Raw genomic sequence first — 22,623 nt, 5'->3', positions numbered from 1 at the left:
CTTTCTACAGGTTTTAAGAGAGTAATGCATTTAAAAGAATTATTAGTTTGTGTTTCTGGGCACACAGTGTATAAAGATGTAATTTTTTGTGACATCAGCGATCAAAAGGGCAGGGTTGGAGCTATTCAAGAGCCGAGTTTTCAGACGTCGTTGAAGTTAAGCAAGTGTAAATTTAGAGTGTTAGAACTTTAGGATGTTAAATGCAATCCGCACGGTAACCCCAAAGAAGATAGCCATAGAATATTCACAAAAGGAAATAAGAAAAGAATTTAAACATTTCACTATAAAAGTCAACTAAGCACAAAAGAAGACTGTAATACAGGAAATGAGGAACCAAAAAAAGCTGTAAGGCACCTAGAAAACAAGTAGTGCAATGACAGAAGTAAGCCCCTCCTTATCAGTAAGTGCTTTACTTTTTAAGGAATCTCTATACCCAACATGGGGCTCAAACTTACAACCCCAAGATCAAGAGTCACACTCTACTGACTGAACCAGCCAGGTGCTCCAGTAGTTACTTTAAATGTAAATGGATGAAACTCTCCAATCAAAAGATAGAGATTGACCAAAAGATAAAGACACAAGATCCAAATGTTTGCCATCTATAAGAGGCTCACTTTGCATCAAAGACACAAACACTGAAAGTGAAAAAATGGGGAGCCCTGGGGGGCTCAGTTGGTTAAGCATCCAATCTTGCTTTCAGCTTAGGTTGTGATCTCATGGTTCATAAGATTGAGCCCTGAGTTGGGCTCAGCACAGAGCATTGGAGTCTGGTTGGAAGTTTTTATTTATTTTTATTTAATTTTTTTAATGTTTATTAGAGAGAGAGAGAGACAGAGTGTGAGTGGGGAAGGGCAGAGAGAGAGGGAGACCCAAAATCCAAAGCAGACTCCAGGCTCCAAGCTGTCCGCACAGAGCCCGATGCAGGGCTCAAACTCATGAACCTCAAGATCATGCACGACCTGAGCTGAAGGCGGACCCTTAACCGACTGAACCACCCAGGTGCCCCAACATGGAGCATTAGAGCCCACTGGGGATTCTCTCTCAAAATAAATAAACTTGAAAAAATAAAAACTAAAAAGAAAGTGAAAAAATGGAAAAAGATATTCCATACAAATAGTAACGAAAGAGCAGGAATGGCTATACTGATACCACACCAAATAGATTTAAAAACAATTCCAAGAGACAAGGAAGGACGTTATATATTAACAAAATATAGCAAGATACAATAAACATTCACCCACCTAATGATACACCACCAAAATATATGAAGCAAAAACTGACAGACTTGCAGGGAGAAACAGACAGCTCTGTGATAATAATTAGAGACTTCAGTACTCCCATTCATAACAACGGATCGGGCAACCAGACAGAAGGGGATAAATAAGGAAATGGAGGCATCACTAAGACAATAAACCACCTAGACTTAACAGACATATACAAAATACACTTACAGGAATAAGCTGGCTCTAAAAAGGCAAGTGCTGTGTGACTGTACTTATAAGGCACTTTAATAGGCAAAGTCACAGACAGAAAGTGGAATGATAGTTGGGCAGAGGGAGAATGAGGAATCCTATTGAATGGATATGGATGGAGCGTCAGTTTCACAAGAGGACAAGAATGACAGAGATAGATGGTGGCGATTGCACATTATGAAGGCATTTAATACCACTGAACTGTACCTTGAAAAATGATTAGGATGGGGGGTGCCCGGGTGGCTCATTTGGTTAAGCATCCGACTCTTGATCTCGGCTCAGGTCACGATCTCCTGACTCGTGAGGCTGAGCCCCACATCTGGCTAGATGTGTAATAAATACATCAGGTCATGATCTCCTGATCTGCGAGTTCGAGCCCCACGTCGGGCTCTGTGCTGACAGCTCAGAGCCTGGAGCCTGCTTCGGATTCTGTGTCTCCCTCTCTCTCTGACCCTCCCCTGTTCATGCTCTGTCTCTCTCTCTCTGAAAAATAAATAAAAACATTTTTAAAAATGTTTTTAATAATAAATAATTTTTTTAAATGGTTAGGATGGCAAATCGTATGTTGTGTGTATTTTACCACAATTTTTTTAATTGGGGGGAAAAGCTTATTGGGAATTTTTATATCTGTGTTCATGAGACATAGGTCTTATTAGTGCTTTTCTTGTGATGTCTTTGGTTTTGGTATCATGGCAATGCTGGCTTCCTAGAATGAGTTAGAAAGTATTTCCTCCTCTTTGGCCTTTGAGAAGAGTTTGTGTAGATTTTTTTTTAATGTTTATTTATTTTTTATAGAACACAAGCGGGGAGAAGAGAGAGAGGGAGACACACAATCTGAAGCAGGCTCCAGGCTCTGAGCTGTCAGCACAAAGCCCGACGCGGGGCTTGAACCCAAAGACCATGAGATCACAACCTGAGTTGAAGGTGGTTGCCCAATGGACTGAGCCACCCAGGTGCTCCCGTGTAGATTGCTTTTTACCTTAAAGTTTTGGTAGATACCATCAGTGAAATCATCTGGGCCTGGAATTTTTCTTCATGGGAAGGTTTTTAACTTAACTTTCAATTTTTTAAATAGATACAGAGTTATTCAAGTCACCTAGTTTTCTTTTCTTTTTTTTAAATTTTTTTAAGTTTATTATTTTGAGATGGGGGGAGGGGCAGAGAGAGGGAGACACAGAATCCAGAGCAGGCTCCAGGCTCTGAGCTGTCAGCACAGAGCCAGATGCGGGGCTCAAACTCTCGGACCACAAGATCATGACCTGAGCTGAAGTTGGATGCTCAACTGATTGAAGCACCCAGGCGCCCCAAATCACCTAGTTTTCTTGAATGAGCTTTGGTAACTTGTGTCTTTTAATTTTTTTTTTAAACGTTTTTTATTTATTTTTGAGGCAGAGAGAGAGCACGAACAGGGGAGGGGCAGAGAGAGAGGGAGACACAGAATCAGAAGCAGGCTCCAGGCTCTGAGCCATCAGCCCAAAGCCCGACGTGGGGCTCGAACTCACGGACCACGAGATCGTGACCTGGGCTGAAGTTGGACGTCTAACCAACTGAGCCACCCAGGCGCCCCAACTTGTGTCTTTTAAAGAATTTGTCCATTGCACTCAAATTGGCAAATTTAGTGCCCAGACTTGCTCGTAATTTTCCCTTATTATTGCATTTTTTAAAGTTTTATTTATTTATTTTCAGAGAGAGAGAGGGAGCTCAGGTGGAGGAGGGGTAGAGAAAGAGGGAGAGAGCGGGGAAGGGAGAGAGAGGATCCCAAGTAGGTTCTGTGCTGCCAGCGCAGAGCCCAATATGGGACTAGAACTCACAAACAGCGAGATCATGACCGGAGTCGAAATCAAGAGTAGGTTGCTTCACTGAGTGAGCCACCCAGGCTCCCCTATTATTGCGTTTTTTTATTCTCGTGTTTGTCTTTTAGTTGTTTCAGGCGAGAAGGTGAATCCAATCCTGGTGACCTCATCTTGGCCGAAAGCATAACTCAGGACCTTTTACTTCTGTTCTGAGACGGAAAAGTTACAGGACAACCGTGAGCAGAGGAGTGAAACGAGTTACGGGTTCCAGGATTTTTCCAGTTGCTGTGTTAAGAAGGGTCTGAAGAGAGTTAAGGGCAGGATCAGGGAGACAAATTAGGAGTCTGTTGCAGGAGACGATGGCGGCTTGGACCAGTGTGGTGGTGGTCGTGGTCGGAGGGTACTTAGGAAATCGGGGCTGACTGGCTTGTCTGGAGGATGAGCAGCGGGAATGGGAGAAGCGAAGTAACTGGAAGAATGGCGCTCCGGTAACTGAGATGGGAAAGAACTACAGGAGAATCCCCAGAGAGGGTGGGTCGCGTCTGGCTTGAGCTGCCTCTTCCTCCTCCACGCGAAGTGTCAAAGTAGCCAGTCGGTTGTACAAACCAAGCTGGACGTGAGCGGGCCGGGCTGAAGATACGCGCTTGAGAGGCATCACCATATGGAAGGTTTGTAAAGACCTGAGATTGGACACAGTCATCTAAGGAGTGGGAGCAGGCAGCGAAGAGATCCAGGGCAGCCCTGGGGAATGGTCATGTCAAGTGCTGACAGATCAAGCGACTCACAAACTGAAAAATGGCGAGCGATGCGGGGGTCACTCGTGACCTGGGAGTGAACAGTTTTAGTGGAGTGGGGTGGGGGGCTAACTGGAGCCGGCTCAAGGGAGAATAAGAGGAGAGAAATCAGACTCTTGTTGATGTCAGCTGCTCTTTCAAACCGCTGGCGTGTTTTGACATTTTAAACAAATGGTTCGAAACATTGAAACTCTTCCTGTGGAAGATTTTAAAAAGCGGATTAGAAAACTGTTTCCAGGTTCCGTTGTCAAGTAGGAGTTTTAGGCCGCTCCTTGTTTTTGGCAACAAAACAGAACCAATCCTCCTTACTCATCAATTTCATGTTTGTGAATTCACCTACCCACTCATGCTTTCTTGGTCATCCTCAGACACCGCCCAGTGGCAAGAAAACAACTGGGCATTGCCTGATGCACACTTCCCAGCAGAGGTGGGCACGCTTGTGTTAGCTCTCGCACTGTAAACAAGTGTCCTTTCCCTGGTCTTTTTTTTTTTTTTTTTTTTTTTAATGTTTATTTTTGAGACAGAGCATGAGTGCGAGAGGGGCAGAGAAAGCGGTAGACACAGAATCTGACACAGGCTCCAGACTCCGAGCTGTCAGCACAGAGCCTGATGCGGGGCTCGAACTCCCCAATTGCGATAGCGTGACCTGAGCCGAAGTCAGACACTCAACCGACTGAGCCACCCACGCACCCTTCCCTGGCTTTTTAATGCTACGTTTTCCACATTTTGTGCCTCTTGTTGGTGATTTTGCTGCTTAAAGTGGCTCTCAGACATAGTGCTCAACTGTTGTCTGGTGCCCCTAAGCACAAGAAGACTGTGATGTGCCTTAAGTAGAAAATACCTGTGTTAGGTAAGGTTCCCTCGGGCATGAGCTGTAGATAGTGCTGTTGGCCATCAGTTCAACTAATGAATTGACAATGCATGTTACATAAGGTGTCTTTGAACAGACACACACATAAAACAGGGTTACGTATTGACAGGTTCGCAAAAATGTCATGACCAGAGGCTGGCAGAAACCTAACCTTGTATTACCCCGCAGAGTAGTGGTTCAGTCTTGCTCATTGTTTGCCTAACTTCATAGAACACAACTCTTTGGAATGAGGAGAATCAACTGTAACATAATGGGAATATTTTCCAACATCTCTTTTAAAAATAACATCAAGGGGCACCTGGGTGGCTCAGTCCGTTGAGCATCCGACTGCGGTTCAGGTCATGATCTCATGGTTGGCGAGTTCAAGGCCCACATCAGGCTTTGTGCTGACAGCTCGGAGCCTGCTTCGGATTCTCTGCCTCCTCTCTCTCTCTCTCAAAAATAAATAAACATTAAAAAATAATAAAAATTTTAAAAATTAAAATAATGTCAAAAAAGCAGGCACTTTGAAAAAAAATTTTAATGCTTATTTTGGACAGGGAGAGACAGGGACACAGAATCTGAAGCAGGCTGCAGGCTCCAAGCCGTCAGCACAGAGCCCAACACAGGGCTTGAACTCATGAACTGCGAGATCATGACGCAAGTCGAAGTTGGATGCTCAACAGTCTGAGCCACCCAGGCGCCCCTGAAGCAGGCACTTTTCTAATTAAGTTTTTTTTTTTAATCCCAGTATCGTCAATATACACTGTTATATTAGTTTCAGGTATATAATATAGTGATTCAACACTGCTGTACATCACTGAGCGCTCGTCATGGTAAGTGTATTCTCTTTAATCCCCACCCCCCTCCCCTCTAAGTAACCAGCTTGTTATCTATAGTCAAGAATCTGTTTCTTGGTTTGTGATACTTTCAAAATTACTTGTTGAATTGTTAGCATTACTCTGAAAGGATACGGTTTTTTTAATGTTTATTTATTTATTTAGAGAGAGAAAGAAAGCGTGGGCAGGTGAGGGAGAGAGAGAGAGAGAGAGAGAGAGAGAGAGAGAGAGAGAGAATCCAGGCTTCACGCTGACAGTGCAGAGCCCGACTAGGGACTGGATCTCATGGAGTGTGAGATCTTGATCTGAGGTGAGATCAAGAGTCAGCTGTTAAACCACTGAGCCACCCAGGTGCCCTGAAAGGACAGGGTTTTTTGTTTTTTTTTTTTAACAGCATCTGCTAGGAAGCATATCTTTGATAGACACTTACAGAAAGAAAGTCTCAGCAAATTTGAGACATTTGTCTTTTTGCAAAATAAATGTATATTAGTGGGGCACCTGGGTGACTCTGCCGGTTACCGGACTCTGATCACAGCTCAGGTCTTGATCTCAGGGTTGAGTTCTGCCCTGTGCTGAGCTCTGTGCTGGGAGTGGAGTCTACTTAGAAGGAAAGACAGACAGAAAGCAAGCGTGTACTAGAACATATAAACTGCGAGACAGTAATTACCTGTGGGGAAGAGAAGGGAACAAGAACAGTGCCTTCGGTTGTGTCTCTGTAATACTTCTTAAAACTATGAAATAAATATGGCACACTAGGTTACATGTGAGCGATGGGTAGGTAAATGGTTTCTGTTCTTTTCTCCTTTTGGCACAATAATACACGTAAAGCGTAACTAAGAAGAAATAACACTACTGTAATACTGGGCTGTTTGCTGGAGCGCCACCACCAACGGATGAAAGGCTCAAGATTGGTTGGCGATGGCACTGACCCTACCAAAAGGTCGGGACACGCCGTTACAGTTCCTGACAAATAACTCGATGGCTTCAAGGCAGAGTCTCGGGTCCGTCGAGTTGCAACCTCACCGCTTTAAAGCCACAAGCTACAGGCGTGCAAAATACCATATTAAACAACTGCATGAAAGGAGGCCCACGTCTGGGGGCGGTGTGCAGGGGTGAGACGGGACACGTGCCAGCCACTCATCAAAGGCTGGGGACCGAGGCGCACGCCTGGCCTTCTGCGGACCGCGGCTGAGCCTGCAAACAAATCCGGCGTGCAGCTCCCCTGGATTCCACAGCACCGGAAACGGCAACGCCCACTGGGGGCGCTGCGGACACACGAGTGGAGGCTGCCTTCCAGGAAGCCAAAAAAAAAAAAAAAAAAAAACCACAACGGGGGTGGGGGGGTGAAGAAAGAAAGAGAAAAAGGAGGGATAGTGGAGAGCCGGGCCCCGGCCGCCGCCCCCACGCCGCGCCCCGCCTCTTCGCCGCCAGGGCCGCCGCCGCTGCCCACGGCCGCTCCCCGGCGGTCCAGCCGTCAGACCCCTCTGCCGACCCGGCGCTGCCCGCCGCCGGGGACCTCAGGTGCGTACCCGGCCCCCGCCGCGGCCGCCATTAAGAGCGGGTGCTTCTCCTGGAACTTTCTACGCTCGCGGGGGCTGGCCAGTGGGAAGACTGGGGCGGGGGAGGCAGGCCGGCCGTCCAGGCGCACGGCGGGAGGCGCCCCTGTCGCCGCCCCGGCGGCCCCAGAACCCCGTTCCCCGCGGGGCCGGGCTCAGGAGTGGGGGTGGGGCAGGGAAACCCCGCCGCGGGGACAACGGTCGCGCGCACGGACGCGCAGCCCTGTCCTCTCTGATTGGCTGGGCGGGGGCGGCGGGGGCGGGCGTCTGCAGGCTCTGGGCTCTCTGGGCCCAGTGCGCGTGAGGTCACGCTCGGCCTGGCGTACGTGGGGCTCTCCCGCTGCGTGCGGACGTGCTTGATTGGGTAGGTGAGGGGCGGGGCCGCGGCTGTTGCCTGGTAACTGCCGGGGCGACACGGCGAAGGCGTGGGACTCCGCCCCCCGCGTCGCGCGTGGCGAAGGGTCCCCCGCGTGGGTTCTCGCGTGGATTGTAGCAGCGAGCGGACTGGGGCGCCCTGTCTGTTAGAAGAGGAGCCGCCGACCCCGTGCTGCGGTCCGTCTCGGTGATGGCTTAGAGTTCAAGGGCGGAAGGGCATTCTCCGCCGGTCAGACCCAAGCTTCGCTGTTTTAGTAACGGCTTTATTGAGATAGGTCGTCAGGTGCGCCTTTTATAGTGTATGATCCATGGTGTTGGGTCCACTCAGAGAGCTGTGCGGTCACCACCGTCGTATCTCAGCACTTTTCCGTCACCCAAAAAGAAGCCCCCTTCCCCTTCCCAGCCCCCTGCAACCGCCAGTGTCCTGTCTACCTAGGTGGTTCTGCCTGTTCTGGACGTTTCCCGGTAGATGGGATCATCCTTAGGAGTCTGTGTCTTTAACTTCTTGTTTATGGCTGAGTAGTGATCCATTGTATAGTATAGATACGCCATGTTTCCCCCTCCCCGCCAATGGATATTTGGGTTGTTTCTACTTCTTGGCTGTAATGAGTAATGCTGTACGATGGACATTCGTGCACGTGTTTTTGTGAGGACCTGTTTTTTACTCTTCGGTATATACCACGGAGTGGAATTGCTGAGCCCAAATGTGCCTATCGAGGGGAAAAGGTTTCATGTTTTGGTGGCCTGCTGGTAATGGTTTGTGTGACTGGCACAGGGGGCCTTCAGTACCCACAGGACTTGGTGTCAGGCTGCAACAGGTGTTAAGCTGCAGTGCTGATGTGGACTGGTTCTCAGTTCTACCTGCCTGCCGGTTACTTCCTGAAATGGGCTGCCTGAGCTCTGGGGTCTTTACCAGGACCTTTACCCGGAATGCCTGGACGTTCTCTTCCTCATTCTCAAGCTGCCCAACTTGGAAATCATGCTGGCGTGCCTTCATCATCTTATCCCTTTCGGTTACTCTGTTTCCACATGCCCTGGACCATTTCAGGGGTGGTCTGGCTTTCATGTAGCCTTTATTACCTGCTATTCCGCCCGGTCTATGGAGGTCTGTCTCACTTGAGAGCAGTGGAGGTAGAATTTATTCACCTTTCTTTCTTGGTGCCCTTCCTGTGAGCAGTGTATGCCAGGTGCTCAAAATGTGGTTTTAAGTGTTTATTAATTTTGGCTAAGCTAAAGTTCTTGACTAGTTGTTAATATTTAAACTTGACTAATCTTATTCTGTGACCTTGAAAATACATATTATTTCTTGTTCTCTTCCATATTCCTTGCTAATTGCAGAATAGAATACCTTGTTGTCTCGAAATTTATTGATATTTATTTATTTTAATTTTTTTAATCTTTATTTTTGAGAGAGACTGCACAAGCAGGGGAGGGAGCCACAGAATCCAAAGCAGGCTCCAGGCTCCCAGCTGTCAGCACAGAGCCTGACGCAGGGCTCAAACTCATGAACTGCGAGTTCACGACCTGAGCCAAAGTCGGAAGCTCGACCGACTGAGCCACCCAGGCGCCCCTATTTATGTATTTTTTAATTTAATCTTTCTTTCATTTTTGGAAGGAAGAGAGCGCACCAGTGGGGGGCGCAGAGAGAGAGGGGGACAGAGGATCCAAGGCAGGCCCTGCACTGACAGTAGAGAGCCTGATGTGGGGCTCAAACTCACAAACCCCATGCGGGGCTCCAGTCCATGAACCGTGAGATCATGACCTGAGCTGATGTCAGAAATGTAATGGACTGAGCCACCCAGATGCCCCTGTTGTTATTTTTTTTAATGTTTATTTATTTGTTTTGAGAGAGAGAGAGAAATCATGCGCATGAGCCAGGGAGGGGCAGAGAAAGAGGGAGAGAGAGAATCCCAAGCAGGCTCCATGCTGCCAGCACAAAGCCTGATACGGGGCTCAGTCTCACGAATTCTGAGATAATGGCCTGAGCCGAAATCAAGAGTCGGACGCTCAACTGACTCAGCCACTCCGGCACCCCTGTTGTTACTTTCTTTTAAGTTTTTATCTGGCTTTATTGAGATGTTATCGGCATGTAACGTTGTGTTAGTTTTAGATGTACAGTGTAGTGATTTGCTATTTGTATGTATTGCAATATGGTCACAACTAGTTTAAGCAACGTCACCTCCTGTAAGTTACAAATTTTGTTTTTTAGTGTTTATTTATTTTTAGAGAGAGAGAGAGCACAGACAAGGGGCAGAGAGGGGCAGAGAGAGAATCCCAAGCAGGCTCCGCACCGTCAGCACAGAGCCGGACGAGGGGCTCAGTCTCATGAACCATGAGATCATGACCTGAGGTGAGGTCAGGAATTGGATGCTTTACCGACTGAACCACCAGGCGCCCCACGCGTTGTTGTTTTCTTGTAATGAGAACTTCTAACATTCATCCTCTTAGCAACTTTCAAACATACAGTACAGTGTTGTTAACTCCAGTTGCCATCCTGTGAGTCATAGCCCCAGGACTTCCTATTTTATGACTGGAACTCGGTACCTTTAACCCCCTCCATACATTTGTGTTGAATGGTGAATAGGTCCACTTGAGTTTATAGTTCCCACTTACTGTGGCCCGAACTTTGGAGAAGGTGACAACTCAGGAACTTAATTAAAATCAAGGTCTCCGAGGGGCGCCCAGACGGCTCGGTGGGTTGAGTGTCCCGACTTCGGCTCAGGTCACGATCTCCCAGTTTGCGCATTCGAGTCCCGCATCGGGCTCTGTGCTGACAGCTCGGAGCCTGGAGCCCACTTTGGATTCTGTGTCTCCCTCTCTGCCCCTCCCCTGCTCGTGCTCTCTCTCGCTCTCAAAAATAAATAAACATTAAAAAAAAAAGTTTTTTTAATGATAAAATAAAGGCCTCAGAGACCTGAAAAATTCACCTTTGGAAAGGAAAACCCAGAAACAGTCTGAAAAATAAACTGGGCCACTATTTCAAGATGTGAGGGGTTTGCCAAATGGAGCAGATGACATTCTAAATGATGAACAGTATAGGTGATGGAAGTGAATGCTGGATCAGGGATGGGCAAACTTCTTCTGTGAAAGGCCAGATAATAAGTATTTTCGGTCTCTGTCACATGCATGCAACCCTGTCTTTGCAGGAAAGCAGCTACAGCTGAGATGGAAACATCTGTGTTTCAGTAAAACTTTATTTACAAAAAGACGTGGCAGTCTGGATTTGACCCACAGGCTGCAGATTGTTTACTCCTGTTCTAGATGTTTGCTTTCCATTAGCAAAATTTTGCATTGAGCAGGAGAGACCCACAGCCCTCAAGGATTGCTGGGAAAATATGTGAGATTTGAGAGGGTTTTTTTGTTTTGTTTTGTTTTGTTTTGTTTTGTTTACATCTCCAGTCTTAGAAAAAAATTGGGGCCCCTGGCTGGCTCAGTCAGAAGAGCCTGTGACTCACTCGATCTCGAGGTCAGGAGTTCGAGCCCCACATTGGGTATAGATTGCTCAAATAAATATACTTTTTAAAACCCAATAAATACAAGAGCAAAAGGTTAAGCACTGTGTAAAATCTCTGATCTAAAGGAACATTGCTTATTCTTTAGATTTGAATAGAAACGAATTAATCACCAGGTAAGCTTTGGGAGATTCTACTCTGTGGTACAAGCTCTCACCGTTAAGGAATTTTAGCTTTGTTAGAATGAAACATGAGGACCCCTGGGTGGCTCAGTCAGTTGAGCGTCCAGCTCTGGATTTCGGCTCAGGTCATGTTCTCATGGTTCGTGAATTCAAGCCCTGCATCAGGCTCTGTACTGACAGCCTGGAGCCTGCTTGGTATTCTCTCTCTTTCTCTCTCTCTCTCTCTCTCTCTCTCTCTCTCTCTCTCTCTCTCAAAATAATAAACTTTTAAAAAAAGGGGGGGGGAGAATGCAGTGATTTTTTTCCTGGAAAATGTTCTCAGGGTGGGAGACCCCAGATCAGCTTCTAATCATGTTTCGTTGTATTAAGTAATCGCTACACCCAGCACAGGGCTTAAACTCACGACCCCAGGATCAAGAGTCACATGCTCCAGCGACTCAGCCAGGCAGGCGCCCCCAGCTTTCATTATTTCTGATGCTCCGTTACTGGATGGGGTCTTCTAAGTCAGAAAATTGAAAAGACAAGGTTCCTGCCTGCATTCGTTGCTAGGTGAAGGATGCAACAAAACGATAGTTATGCAACACTCGCTTTTTTGTCATTGCGGGTAGCGCAGTGGATACCAAGTGATCATATCCTTTTCAGTTCCACCTCGCTTGATTTTGCCTATCATGTATTCTCTTGTAAAAACCGGAGTTTTGACATCACAGTCCTCTTAGGGATTACTGTGGTGTAATTAGCAGAAATGATACCTGTACCAGGGGCACTAACAGATGTCAATCAAGCAGCTCACTCTTGGGTTTTGCAGGCAGGCTTTGCTAGAACCGTCTCCATGCAAAAAATCGTGCAAAAGGAGAGATAACGACGGTGCTTGCTTCAGCAGCTCGTACGCTCAAGTTGGAACAACACGGAGAAGAGTAGCACGGCCCCTGCACGTGGATGGCACACAAAATGAAATAGATACAGTGGTGTCCATACCTGCACTTGACTTAGGAGAGTTCAGCCATGGTCGAATTGCAACAGTGAAAAGAGGAAAATCACTATTTAAATATTTTAGGCACCTTCTGTCGTTCCAGTGGAGGAACATCCGACTTACGAGCACGCAGGACACAGGAGCCTGGAATATTCCAGTCCCTTAAAGGGTCTCAGTTCTCAGGGGCCTCTCAACAGGAGCATCTCAAAGCACCATATGGGATTCCAGTGTTTTAAAATGTGCTTTTTGGGGCACCCGGGGTGGCTCTGTCGGTTAAGCGTCCGGCTCTTGGTTTCGGCTCAGGTCATGATCTCGTGGTTCGTGGGTTTGAGCCCCGCATCGGGGCCTGTGCTGACAGTGTGGAGCCTGTTGGGCTCTCGTTCTGTCTCTCTCTCTCTCTCTCAAAAATAAGTAAATATATTTTTTAATGTGTTTTTTTTGGGGTCACCTGGCTGGCTTGGTCGGTGGGACGTGTGTGACTCTTGATCTCAGGGTTGTGAGTTCAAGCCCCAGGTTTGGTGTGGAGATTGATTAAAAATAAAATCTCTTAAAAAATGTGTGTTTTTCATACATCGTGGCCCCTAAACTAGTTCACTGGATGATTAATGGAAGAAACCATGTCAACACTGCAGGGAAAACTGGCTGGCGGGACTCCATGAAGGGTTACGATCAGAGACATGGTCACAGTGAATGTAGTAGTCCTGCCATCAACACGTGAGTCATCAAACAGTGGCATTTCGTGTTCCAGTAGCTGCTTGGTGACCAGCCAAATAGGTGATAAGATTTTAGACAGATGGAAAATATTAAAATTGTGGCTGAAAGACATGAACTCTGAAGATACAGTCATTGATGGCAAAATTCGGAAAGAAAAGGGAGCCCTCCCCCGACCCAAGAAGAATGGCCTTCTGATACGCAGCTCAAAGTCACTCTGAGTGGTTGACATGTTTCAGGACACTGCCTTGAAAAAATGTGCGTAGTGTTGGCAAAGTTGCATCGGGTGATAAAGAGCTAGAAGTCAGCTCCCTAAACAATTAACTCATAGAAGGAAAATGTTCCCTCTGGGACAGATAATTTATTGCTTCCTAAGATAATTTTGGCCATGGGTGAATTTGCCTTTGGACGTACCTACTTCCATTATAATATGGGACTCTGATGTAGGAAAAGTTTGGTTTTTTTTTTTTTAATGTTTATTTATTTATTTATTTTGAGAGAGAGACAGAGAGCACATTTGGGAGCAGGAGAGGGGCAGAGCGAGGGGGGAGAGAGAATCCCAAGCAGGCTCCTTGCCATCAGTGCAGAGCCCAATGTGAGGCTCTACCTCATGAACCATGAGATCATGACCTGAGCTGAAATCAAGAGTCAGATGCTTAACTGCCTGACCCCTGCCCCCACCCCCCTACAGCTTTTTGTTTTGTTTTGTTTTGTTTTGTTTTTTTAGCTGACAACACTCTGTCAGATAGGATACAGAGCACTTGAAATTGTCACGTATTAGCAATAGGAACACAAAATAGTACAGCCACTTTGGAAAACAGTTTAGTCCTTTCCTATAAAGCTTAAAAAGCCTACTTCTCTTGGGGCGCCTGGGTGGCTCAGCCAGTTAAGCATTTGACTTCAGCTCAGGTCGTGATCTCACGGTTCATGAGCTTGAACCCCGCATCCAGCTCTCTGCTGACAGCATGAAACCTGCCTTGGATCCTCTCTCTCCCTCTCTCTCTGCCTCTCCCCTGCATGTGTGTACATGCGCACTCTCTCTCTCAAAAAAAAATTACAGATCTTACACTCAAAAGAATGAACTTTACATAAATTATACCTTAATTAAAAAAATTTTTAAATGACACGAACAGGTCTTTCTTTAATAACCAAAGATGTGAAATGTAATCCTACTAAGGATCTAGTATACAGCAATTATAAATAATTTTAAAATAAAAACTTTCCTTTATTTAAAAGGAAACTGCGAGTGATCCATTTTTTTGACCATTTTTTTCCCTTGCTAAATAAAATCTGCAGACATAAACAATGTTTGAGTTCAGAGATGAGTGCCCCACTTTGATTGCTTTATGCTCCGCTTCATTGAGAGACCTCTGTACTTGGAGGTTATTTTAAGCACATGGAACACCATGTCCTTTTTCATGTTACAAACCACCCACACATAAACAGCTTATAATTACAGACTTCTACTTGTTCTCAAAAATGGGTGTGATAACAAGAAGACACTCAAAGGTTTTAGGATCATTATTTAAAAGCTTCAAATTGGGGGTGCCTGGGTGGCTCAGTCGGTTGAGCCTCCGACTTGGGCTCAGGTCATGATCTCACGGTTCGTGAGTTCAAGCCCTGTGTCAGGCACTGTGCTGACAGCTCAGAGCCTGGAGCCTCCTTCGGATTCTGTGTCTCGTTCTCTCTCTCTGCCCCTCCCCTGCTTGTGCTCTCTCTCTTTCTCAAAAATAAATAAAAACATTTAAAAAAGAATACAAAAAAAAATACAAGCCTCAAGTTGAAGTGTGTATATTTCCTCAATCACTCGTGGCCAGGTCATGCCTGGTATGAAGTCACATTCTATTTCATAATAGGGAGACTGATTTATAAAAAGTTTTAACCAAAAACATTTGCATCCTAATGGTTCTGCTAGCCTATGGTCTGTCTCAGGAAGAACATAAATCTAATTAAGGCATCCTCAAGTGTCTTCAGAGAATTTATTTATTATTATTTTCTTAATGTTTATTTTTGAGAGAGAGAGACAGAGCGTGAGCAGGGGAGGGACAGAGAGAGAGAGGGAGACACAGAATCCGAAGCAGGCTCCAGGCTCCGAGCTGTCAGCACAGAACCCGACGCGGGGCTCGAACTCACAAACTGCAAGATCGTGACCTGAACCAGTTAGACGCTTAACTGACTGAGCCACACAGGCACCCCTATTTTATTTTATTTTATTTTATTTTATTTTATTTTATTTTATTTTATTTTATATTTTATTTTATTTTATTTTTTTATTCTATTCTATTCTATTCTATTCTATTCTATTCTATTCTATTCTATTCTATTTTTAGTGTGTATTTAGTTTGAGATAGCACTGGTGGGAAGAGGGGCAGAGAGTGAGGAGAGAGAGAATCCCAAGCAGGCTCCACGCTGTCAGCATGGAGCCTGAAGCGGGGCTCGATCTTATGAACCATGAGAGCATGACCAGAGCCAAAATCAAGAGTTGGACTCTTCACCGACTCAGCCCCCCAGGCGCCCCGGTTTCTTCACCCATAAAGGGAGGTGGGAGCTAGGTCATCTGTGAGAACCGTCCCAGCTCTAGATGCATACTTAGAGGTCACTGAGGATTTCTACCACTCACTGTCTTGTTACTTCTCTTGGACAGGGATCATGGCCCAGGTGGCGGTGTCTGCCCTGCCCATGGAGAACGAGGAGGCCTCAGAGAGCAGGATGGTGGTGACGTTCCTCGTGTCCGCTCTGGAGTCCATGGTGAGGCGGTCTGCGGTTCTGTACAATGTCCCCTAGTTGGACCACTGTCGAAATCCTAGAGCTGGGCCACACTCTGACGCTCGGCCGCAGTTCTGTACCCTGTCTGTGTAACCGTACCCTTCTGCGTAGAGGTCACGGGCTGGGCAGGTGATTTTAAAGCCGCTTCTTACATGGTGGAAGTAATTCTGTCAATGTGAACTTTCCGGATCTGAAAATTTAATGAAGGCACCTCTCTTCCCTTGTTTGAGAACGTTTCTGCTCTAAATTCAAAAGCAAACCAATAGGCTATTTCTGCACGTCTATTTAGGTCCGATGTGCAAAATGTACCTCGTGGGTAAAAACATGGTGAGAAACGTGTATAACCTCAAAGTGTCTGATTGCAAGATACTTACCGATTAGAAAGGGAAAATCAGCACCTTAATAAAAGTGGAGAAACCTGAGAAACACCCCCTTTAATCAAGCGATCAGAGTGGACATCAGCAGTAATGGGACAGACCGACATCCCACGCCTCCCGACGTGACGCTCCAGGCGGGGGCTTCACCATTTCTGTGCCATTCCTGCCCAAAACGCAAGCCGAATCTAAGGGGGAAACACCAGGCAAGCCAAATTAAGGGACGTTCTACGAAATGACTGGGCTGGACTTTTAATAAACATCAATGTCACGAAAGACAAAGACTGGAGAACCATTTCAGATCGAAGGACAACTGAAGAGCCAGGACGTCATGTAGAAACTGTGACCCTGGGCTGGATCCTTGACCGGAAAAAAATAAATAGATTTTTTCTTTTTCTATAAAGAACACTACTTTTTAAAAAATTTTTTAATGTTTATTTATTTTTGAGAGACAGAGACAGAGAATGAGTAGGGGAGGGGCAGAGAGACAGGGAGACACAGAATCCAGAGCAGGCTCCAGGCTCTGAGCTGTCAGCACAGAGCCGGACATGGGGCTCGAACTCATGAACTGTGAGATCATGACCTGAGCCAATGTCGGATGCTTAACAGACTGAGCCACCCAAGTGCCCCTCTATAAGGAACGTTATTGGGTCTGGGCCCCTGGCTGGCTCAGTCTCAGGAGTATGCGACTCTTGATCTGGAGGTCGCAAGTTCAAGCCCCACATTGGGTGCAGAGATTACCTAAAAGTAAATAAACCTTTAGAAAAAGGATATTACGGGGTCAGCTGGCAAAATACCAAACACACACGAAGCTCCCTCTCATGCACACGTACATGTGCACACACACACGCGCGCTCACACCCCTAGAACCATCATGTTTGAACTAGAAAACCAAATGTAAAGAGAAATTTTGAAAGTAACCCGAAGTAAACTGAATAATGGCCCCCAAGATGTCTGTGTCCTCACCCCCTGTGCCTGTGAATGTTCCTACTTGGCAAAAGGAACCTTACAGATGTGATTAAGTTAAGGATCTTGAGATAGGGACATTATCTTAGGTTATCTGAAGGTAGATAGATAAAACTGTTTTAAAAAAAAACTTGGAATAAATTTTAAAAGAAAGTGTCAGTGTCTGTTTGAAGAACAAACTAGAAATGTTTTACTCAAGAACTGACCATCTTCCTTCCCTTGACAAATGTTCATAAAGTGCCTTCCACGTCTGAGCCCTTTTTTAGGCACTGGGGCCACAAGCTTTTTGAAAAGACAGATAAGGTCCTCCTCAGACGATCCCACGTCCTATTTGGGGAGACAGACGATAAACAAATTCCATGTGGATGTTTATATTGGTAAAGATAATAAATAACAAAAACAGAGGGTCAAGAAACACTTGGAGCGAGAACAAGTGGTTATGGCGGGGTGATCTGGGGGAGATTCTGTGGGCAGTTGCCTTTTATGCAAAGACGTGGATGAACTGAAGACGTAGGCCAGGCCGGTATCCAGCGGCAGAGTGCTCGGTAAGAACAGCTTGTGCAAAGGCCCCGAGGTGGAAACAGGTGTGGTATTTTGGAGGAGCATCAAGAAGTCCAGTAACGCTGCAGCAGGGGGAGGAAAGGAGAGGTGGCCAGAGGTAAGATTAACAAGGCACCAGGTGGCCAGATCATGTAGAGCTCGGGGCTTCTCTCCTCAGGGCTCTGGGAAGCCGTTGGAATGTTCTGAGTGAAGGAATCATTTGGGGGAGTGGTTCCAACGGCAGTGGACTAGGCTGGAAATGGTGGAGGTGGGGAGAAGTGATGGCTCCAGAAGGGTCTGTGGAGTTGACAGGACTTAGCGATGGGTTGGATGTGAGCCGTGAGGTTTTCTTGGGGGAAAAAAAAATCAAGAGTATTTTTCATATTGTGATAAGGTATATAAAGATCACAAAATTTACTGGTTTCACCACTTTTAAGCGCACAGTTCAAGGGCATGAAATGCAACCGCATTGATGTGCTGCTGTGGTCACTGTCCCTCTCCAGAGTTTTCCGTCTTCCTCAATCGAAACTCTGTCCTCATTAAACAAAATTACTCCCCACCCATCCTTCCCCTAACCCTATGGAAATCAAGTAGAGTTGTGTTGTTGTTGTTGTTGTTGTTGTTGTTGTTGTTGTTGTTGTTAAGATTTTATTTTTAAGGGGCGCCTGGGTGGCTCAGTTGGATGAACCTCTGACTCTTGTTTTCGGCTTACGTCATGATCTCACAGTTCATGAGTTTGAACCCCACCTTGGGCTCTGTGCTGACAGTGCGGAGCCTGCTTGGGATTCTCTCTCTCCTTCTCTCTCTGTCCCTCCCATGTGCTTGCTCTCTCTCTCTCTCTCTCAAAATAAGTAAAATAAACTTTAAAAAAAATTATTTTTTTTTAAATAAATAAAATAAAATTTTAAAAGATTTTATTTTTAGGCAATCTCTACCGCCAATGTGAGGCTCGAACTCACAACTCTGAGATCCAAGAGTCACATGCTCCACCGAGCCAGTCAGGCACCCCTGATTTTTTATATAATACACTTTTATTTAGGAATACTTCGTTTTTATTTTTATTTTGAGAGAGAGCGTGCACGCGCAAGCAGGGATAAGGGGCAGAGGGAGAGAGAATCCCAAGTAGGCTCAGACCAGAGCCCGACACGGGGCTCAATCCCACGACCCTGGGAAATGACCTGAGCCGAACTCAAAAGTCAGACGCTCAACCGACTGAGCCACCCAGGTACCCCTGTTTAGGAATACTTTAAAGATTTACGGAAAAGTTGCAGAGTGAGAGATCTCCCACGTGCCCCTCACCTGTCACTTACCTAACTACGGCACATTTGTCCAGATTGATAGATCAGTATTGCTCTCTCACTACTAGCCAGCTCCATACTTTCCTCGATTTTCATCAGCATTGTTTTGTTTTGTTTTTTTCAACATGTTATTGTTTTTAATTTTTTTTAACATTTATTTTTTGAGAGACAGAGAGGGATAGAGTGTGAGTGGGAATGGGACAGAGAGAGGGGGAGACACAGAATCCGAAGCAGGCTCCAGGCTCCGAGCTGTCAGCACAGAGCCCGTTGTGGGGCTCGAACTCACGAACCGCGAGATCAGGACCTGAGCCGAAGTCAGATGCTTAACCGACTGAGCCCCCCAGGCGCCCCAAGATTTTACTATTTTTAAACGATCTCTACACCCAGTTTGGGGCTCAAACTCACAACCTTGAGATCAAGACTCGCACGCCCGTCCTTTCTCTGTCCAAGGTCCACTGGTGGCACCACATTCCTTCCGGTCATCAGGTCTCCTTAGGCGCCTCTCATCTGTGACAGCTTCCCAGTCTTCCCTTGTGTTCCATGACCTTGACGGTTTAGAAGAGGACTGGTCAGGCCTTATATCGAGTCTCTGTCAATCTGGGTTTCTCTGAGGTTTCACCTCCTGTTTGGACTGGGCTTTTGGAAAGAAGACCACAGAGGTGAGATGCACCCCCCCACCCCATCACATTGTATCGGGGCGCACGACATCACCGTGACCCGTCGCCAGTGGGGCTCACCTCGGTCTCTTGGTCAAGGCGGTGTGATGGTTAACTTTATGTGTCGACCTGACCGGGCCACGGAATGCCCATTATTTCTGGGGGCGTCCGTGAGGGTGTTTCAGGAAGAGATTAGCACTTGAATTGCCGGGCAGAGCAAAGCAGGTGGCCCTCCCCACCATGAGTGGGCGTCACCCAGCCCGTGGAGAGCCCGAATAGAACAGAAACTCAGAGGAATGGTCCAGTCCCCTCTCTGTCCGACTGCTCGAGCGGGGACATCCGTCTTCTGCCCTTGCCCTTCTGGCTCTCGGGCCTTTGGACTCAGAGTTGAATCTATACCGTCAGCTCTCGGGCTCTCAGAACTTAGAACTGCCCCTCTTGTGTCTGCAGCTTGTGGACGGCCCGTCATGGGACTTCTCAGCCTCCGTAATCGCATGAGCCAATTCCTTATAAGGACCCGCACATTAGCGAAAGAGAGAGGCAGAGAGAAAGAGAGATCGATTATCTCCTAGTAGGTCTCTCGAGAGAATCCTAACACAAGTAATGTCTGCCGTGTTTCTTCATCATGCAGTCGCTGTATTTCCCCCTCCATGTCTGGTTCTTGGGAAGCAGGTCACAAAGTCCAGCCCACGACTGATGATCCTCGTAATGGGAAGGTGTCATGGCCTCTGTCGCGGTGCTGGTGGGAGTATGAGCCCCGCTGAAATGTTACCTGTAATACGTTTGAAGAAGCTGACAAGAATTGGGGGGCGCTGGGGTGGCTCAGTCGGTTGGGCCTCTGACTTCTGCTCAGGTCATGATCCCAAGGTCGTGGAATCGAGCCCTACATCAGGCTTGGCATTGAGTGTGGAGCCCACTTGGAATTCTCTCTCTCTCTCTCCCTCTCTCTCTCTCTCTCTCTCTCTCTCTCTGCCCCTCCCCCCCCCCCACACACACACACACTCTATGTGTCAAAAATAAATACCTATTTTTTTTTAATGAGTGACTCTAGGGGCACCCGGGTGGCTCAGTCAGTTGAGCATCCCACTTCTACTCAGGTCATGATCTCACAGCTCATGAGTTTGAGCCCTGTGTTGGGCTCTGTGCTGACGGCTCAGAGCCTGGAACCTGCTTCATAGTCTGTGTCTCCCTCTCTCTCTGCCCCTCCTCTGCTCACCCTCTGTCTATCAAAAATAAATATTAAAAAAAATTTTGGGGGGGGTGCCTGGGTGGCTGAGTCAGTTAAGCGTCTGACTTCGGCTCAGGTCAAGATCTCATGGTTAGTGAGTTCGAGCCCCGCGTCAAGCTCTGTGCTGACAGCTCAGAGCCTGGAGCCTGCTTTGGATTCTGTGTCTCCCCCTCTCTCTGCCCTTCCCCCGCTCGTGCTCTGTCTCTCTCTGTCTCTCAATAATAAACAAACATTAAAAAAATTGTTTTTAAATTTTTTAATGAACAACTCTACTGGATACCAGGTTCTCTATTTCAGATAGATTAAATGCCGAATGTCAGGTTCATTCGACACAAACACAGAGAGATTTTCCATGAAGCTAACAGAGCTTAAACTTCCTGCCCTCCTCTTACAGTGGCCCCTCCCGTGGCTGTGGGAGAGCCCCAGCAATATGTGCATGTATGCATTTGCACAGATTTCTAGGTAAGATATGAGCCTGGAGCCTGTTTCAGATTCTGTGACTCCCTCTCTCTCTGCCCCTAACCCACTGGCATTCTGTCTCTGTCTCTCTCAGAACTAAATAAACATTTTAAAAGAATTTAAAAAACAACAACAACATACACTTACTGTTAAGACACTTCTAGAGGTCCGGAGGCAGGAAATGGGGTTTTATGGGGCTCGGATCAAAGGATCACTGAGCCTCCATTCCTCCTGGAGGCTTCCAAGGAGAATACGTGGCTTGCCTTTTCCAACTTCTGAAGGCTGCCCGCATTTCTTGACTCATGCTCCCTTCCAGCAAGGGTCCACTCTGCCCTCTGCTTCCCTTGTCACCTGTTCTTCTTCCTCCTGCCTCTGGCCCTTATCAAGAACGTGGTGACTGCATTCGGTCCACCTGCATAGTCCAAGATAACCTTCCCCAAAACAGTCACATCTGCAAAGTCCCTGTTGCCACAGGAGGGAATATATTCACAGGCTCTGGGGATTAGGATATGGACATCTTTGGGGGGACGTTATTGTGCCTCCCAGGATCCCCTGTGGCAGGGGATACTGGAGTGGACACAGGCACCTTCGGGGTCTCAAAAGGGGAAGCTCCGTTGCATATACGTTTAGTTTTAGTTTAGCTTCTTAGGTGACTTGCTGTCATTTCTGTGTCGAGGTGAGCTATTGCTAGGGACCCCAGCATGGGAACGGTTTCCAGGAATATTCTTACGATCCAGTGGGTCCACTCACCCAGTGATGGGACATCAAGGGGTATGTTACGACCTGAGGTCACCCTGTGGTGTGAATATGTGCTCAACTCCAGAAGGATGTGGGGAGCAGAGGAAAAACAGGTCTTAAATGTGCAGAGCCAGAGGGGCCTGGGTGGCTCAGATGGTTGAATGTCAGACTCTTCATTTTGATTCAGGTCATAATTCCAGGGTCATGGGATCGAGCCGTGCATCGGTCTCCACACTGAGCATGGAGCCTGCTTAAGATTCTCTCCCTCTGCCCCTCTCCCCCGCTCATGCTTGTGCGCGTCCTCTCTCTCTCTTTCAAATGAATGATTGAGTGAATGAGTGAGTGAATCAATGAATGAATGAATGAATGAAGCCAGAAGCTAGTCCTGGAAAATCCTTCCAGTCGTTAAATGGGTAAATTGTAAATAGGGGACTTGTTTCTCTCAAAACAGAACTCCTCTCTGGTCAAGAACAGACTGTCCACTGTAGCATCTGCAGTCATAAATGCACCACACGTTCTTTTAAATCTGTGGAAGGAATTGCACAAAGTAGAATCTTTCAGAATTCTCGTCTGTAGGGCATATAGCCTATAGCACTGTGATGAT

The 22,623-nt window shown here is 46.8% G+C and overlaps 1 protein-coding gene and 1 non-coding gene across 2 annotated transcripts in view; both read left to right on the top strand.

The window, feature by feature from the left end:
- Positions 1-7,131: 7,131 nt before the first annotated feature.
- The window catches only part of LOC102959053 (general transcription factor II-I repeat domain-containing protein 2B), a 48,345-nt gene continuing 32,853 nt past the window's right edge, over positions 7,132-22,623 (top strand). The window contains 2 exon segments of the mRNA XM_042971514.1: positions 7,132-7,269; positions 15,639-15,742. Of these exon segments, the coding sequence (XP_042827448.1) occupies positions 15,644-15,742 (99 nt within the window). The 5' untranslated portion in view covers positions 7,132-7,269; positions 15,639-15,643.
- LOC122234789 lies at positions 12,178-12,285 on the top strand. Its single transcript, XR_006212741.1, has one exon. It is a non-coding gene; the product is annotated as a U6 spliceosomal RNA (small nuclear RNA).

This window comes from Panthera tigris, chromosome E3, assembly GCF_018350195.1.
Source record: "Panthera tigris isolate Pti1 chromosome E3, P.tigris_Pti1_mat1.1, whole genome shotgun sequence".
NCBI classification, from domain to species: domain Eukaryota; kingdom Metazoa; phylum Chordata; class Mammalia; order Carnivora; family Felidae; genus Panthera; species Panthera tigris.
The sequence above is the reverse complement of the archived record's forward strand: the minus strand, read 5'-3'. Positions and strand labels throughout refer to the sequence as shown.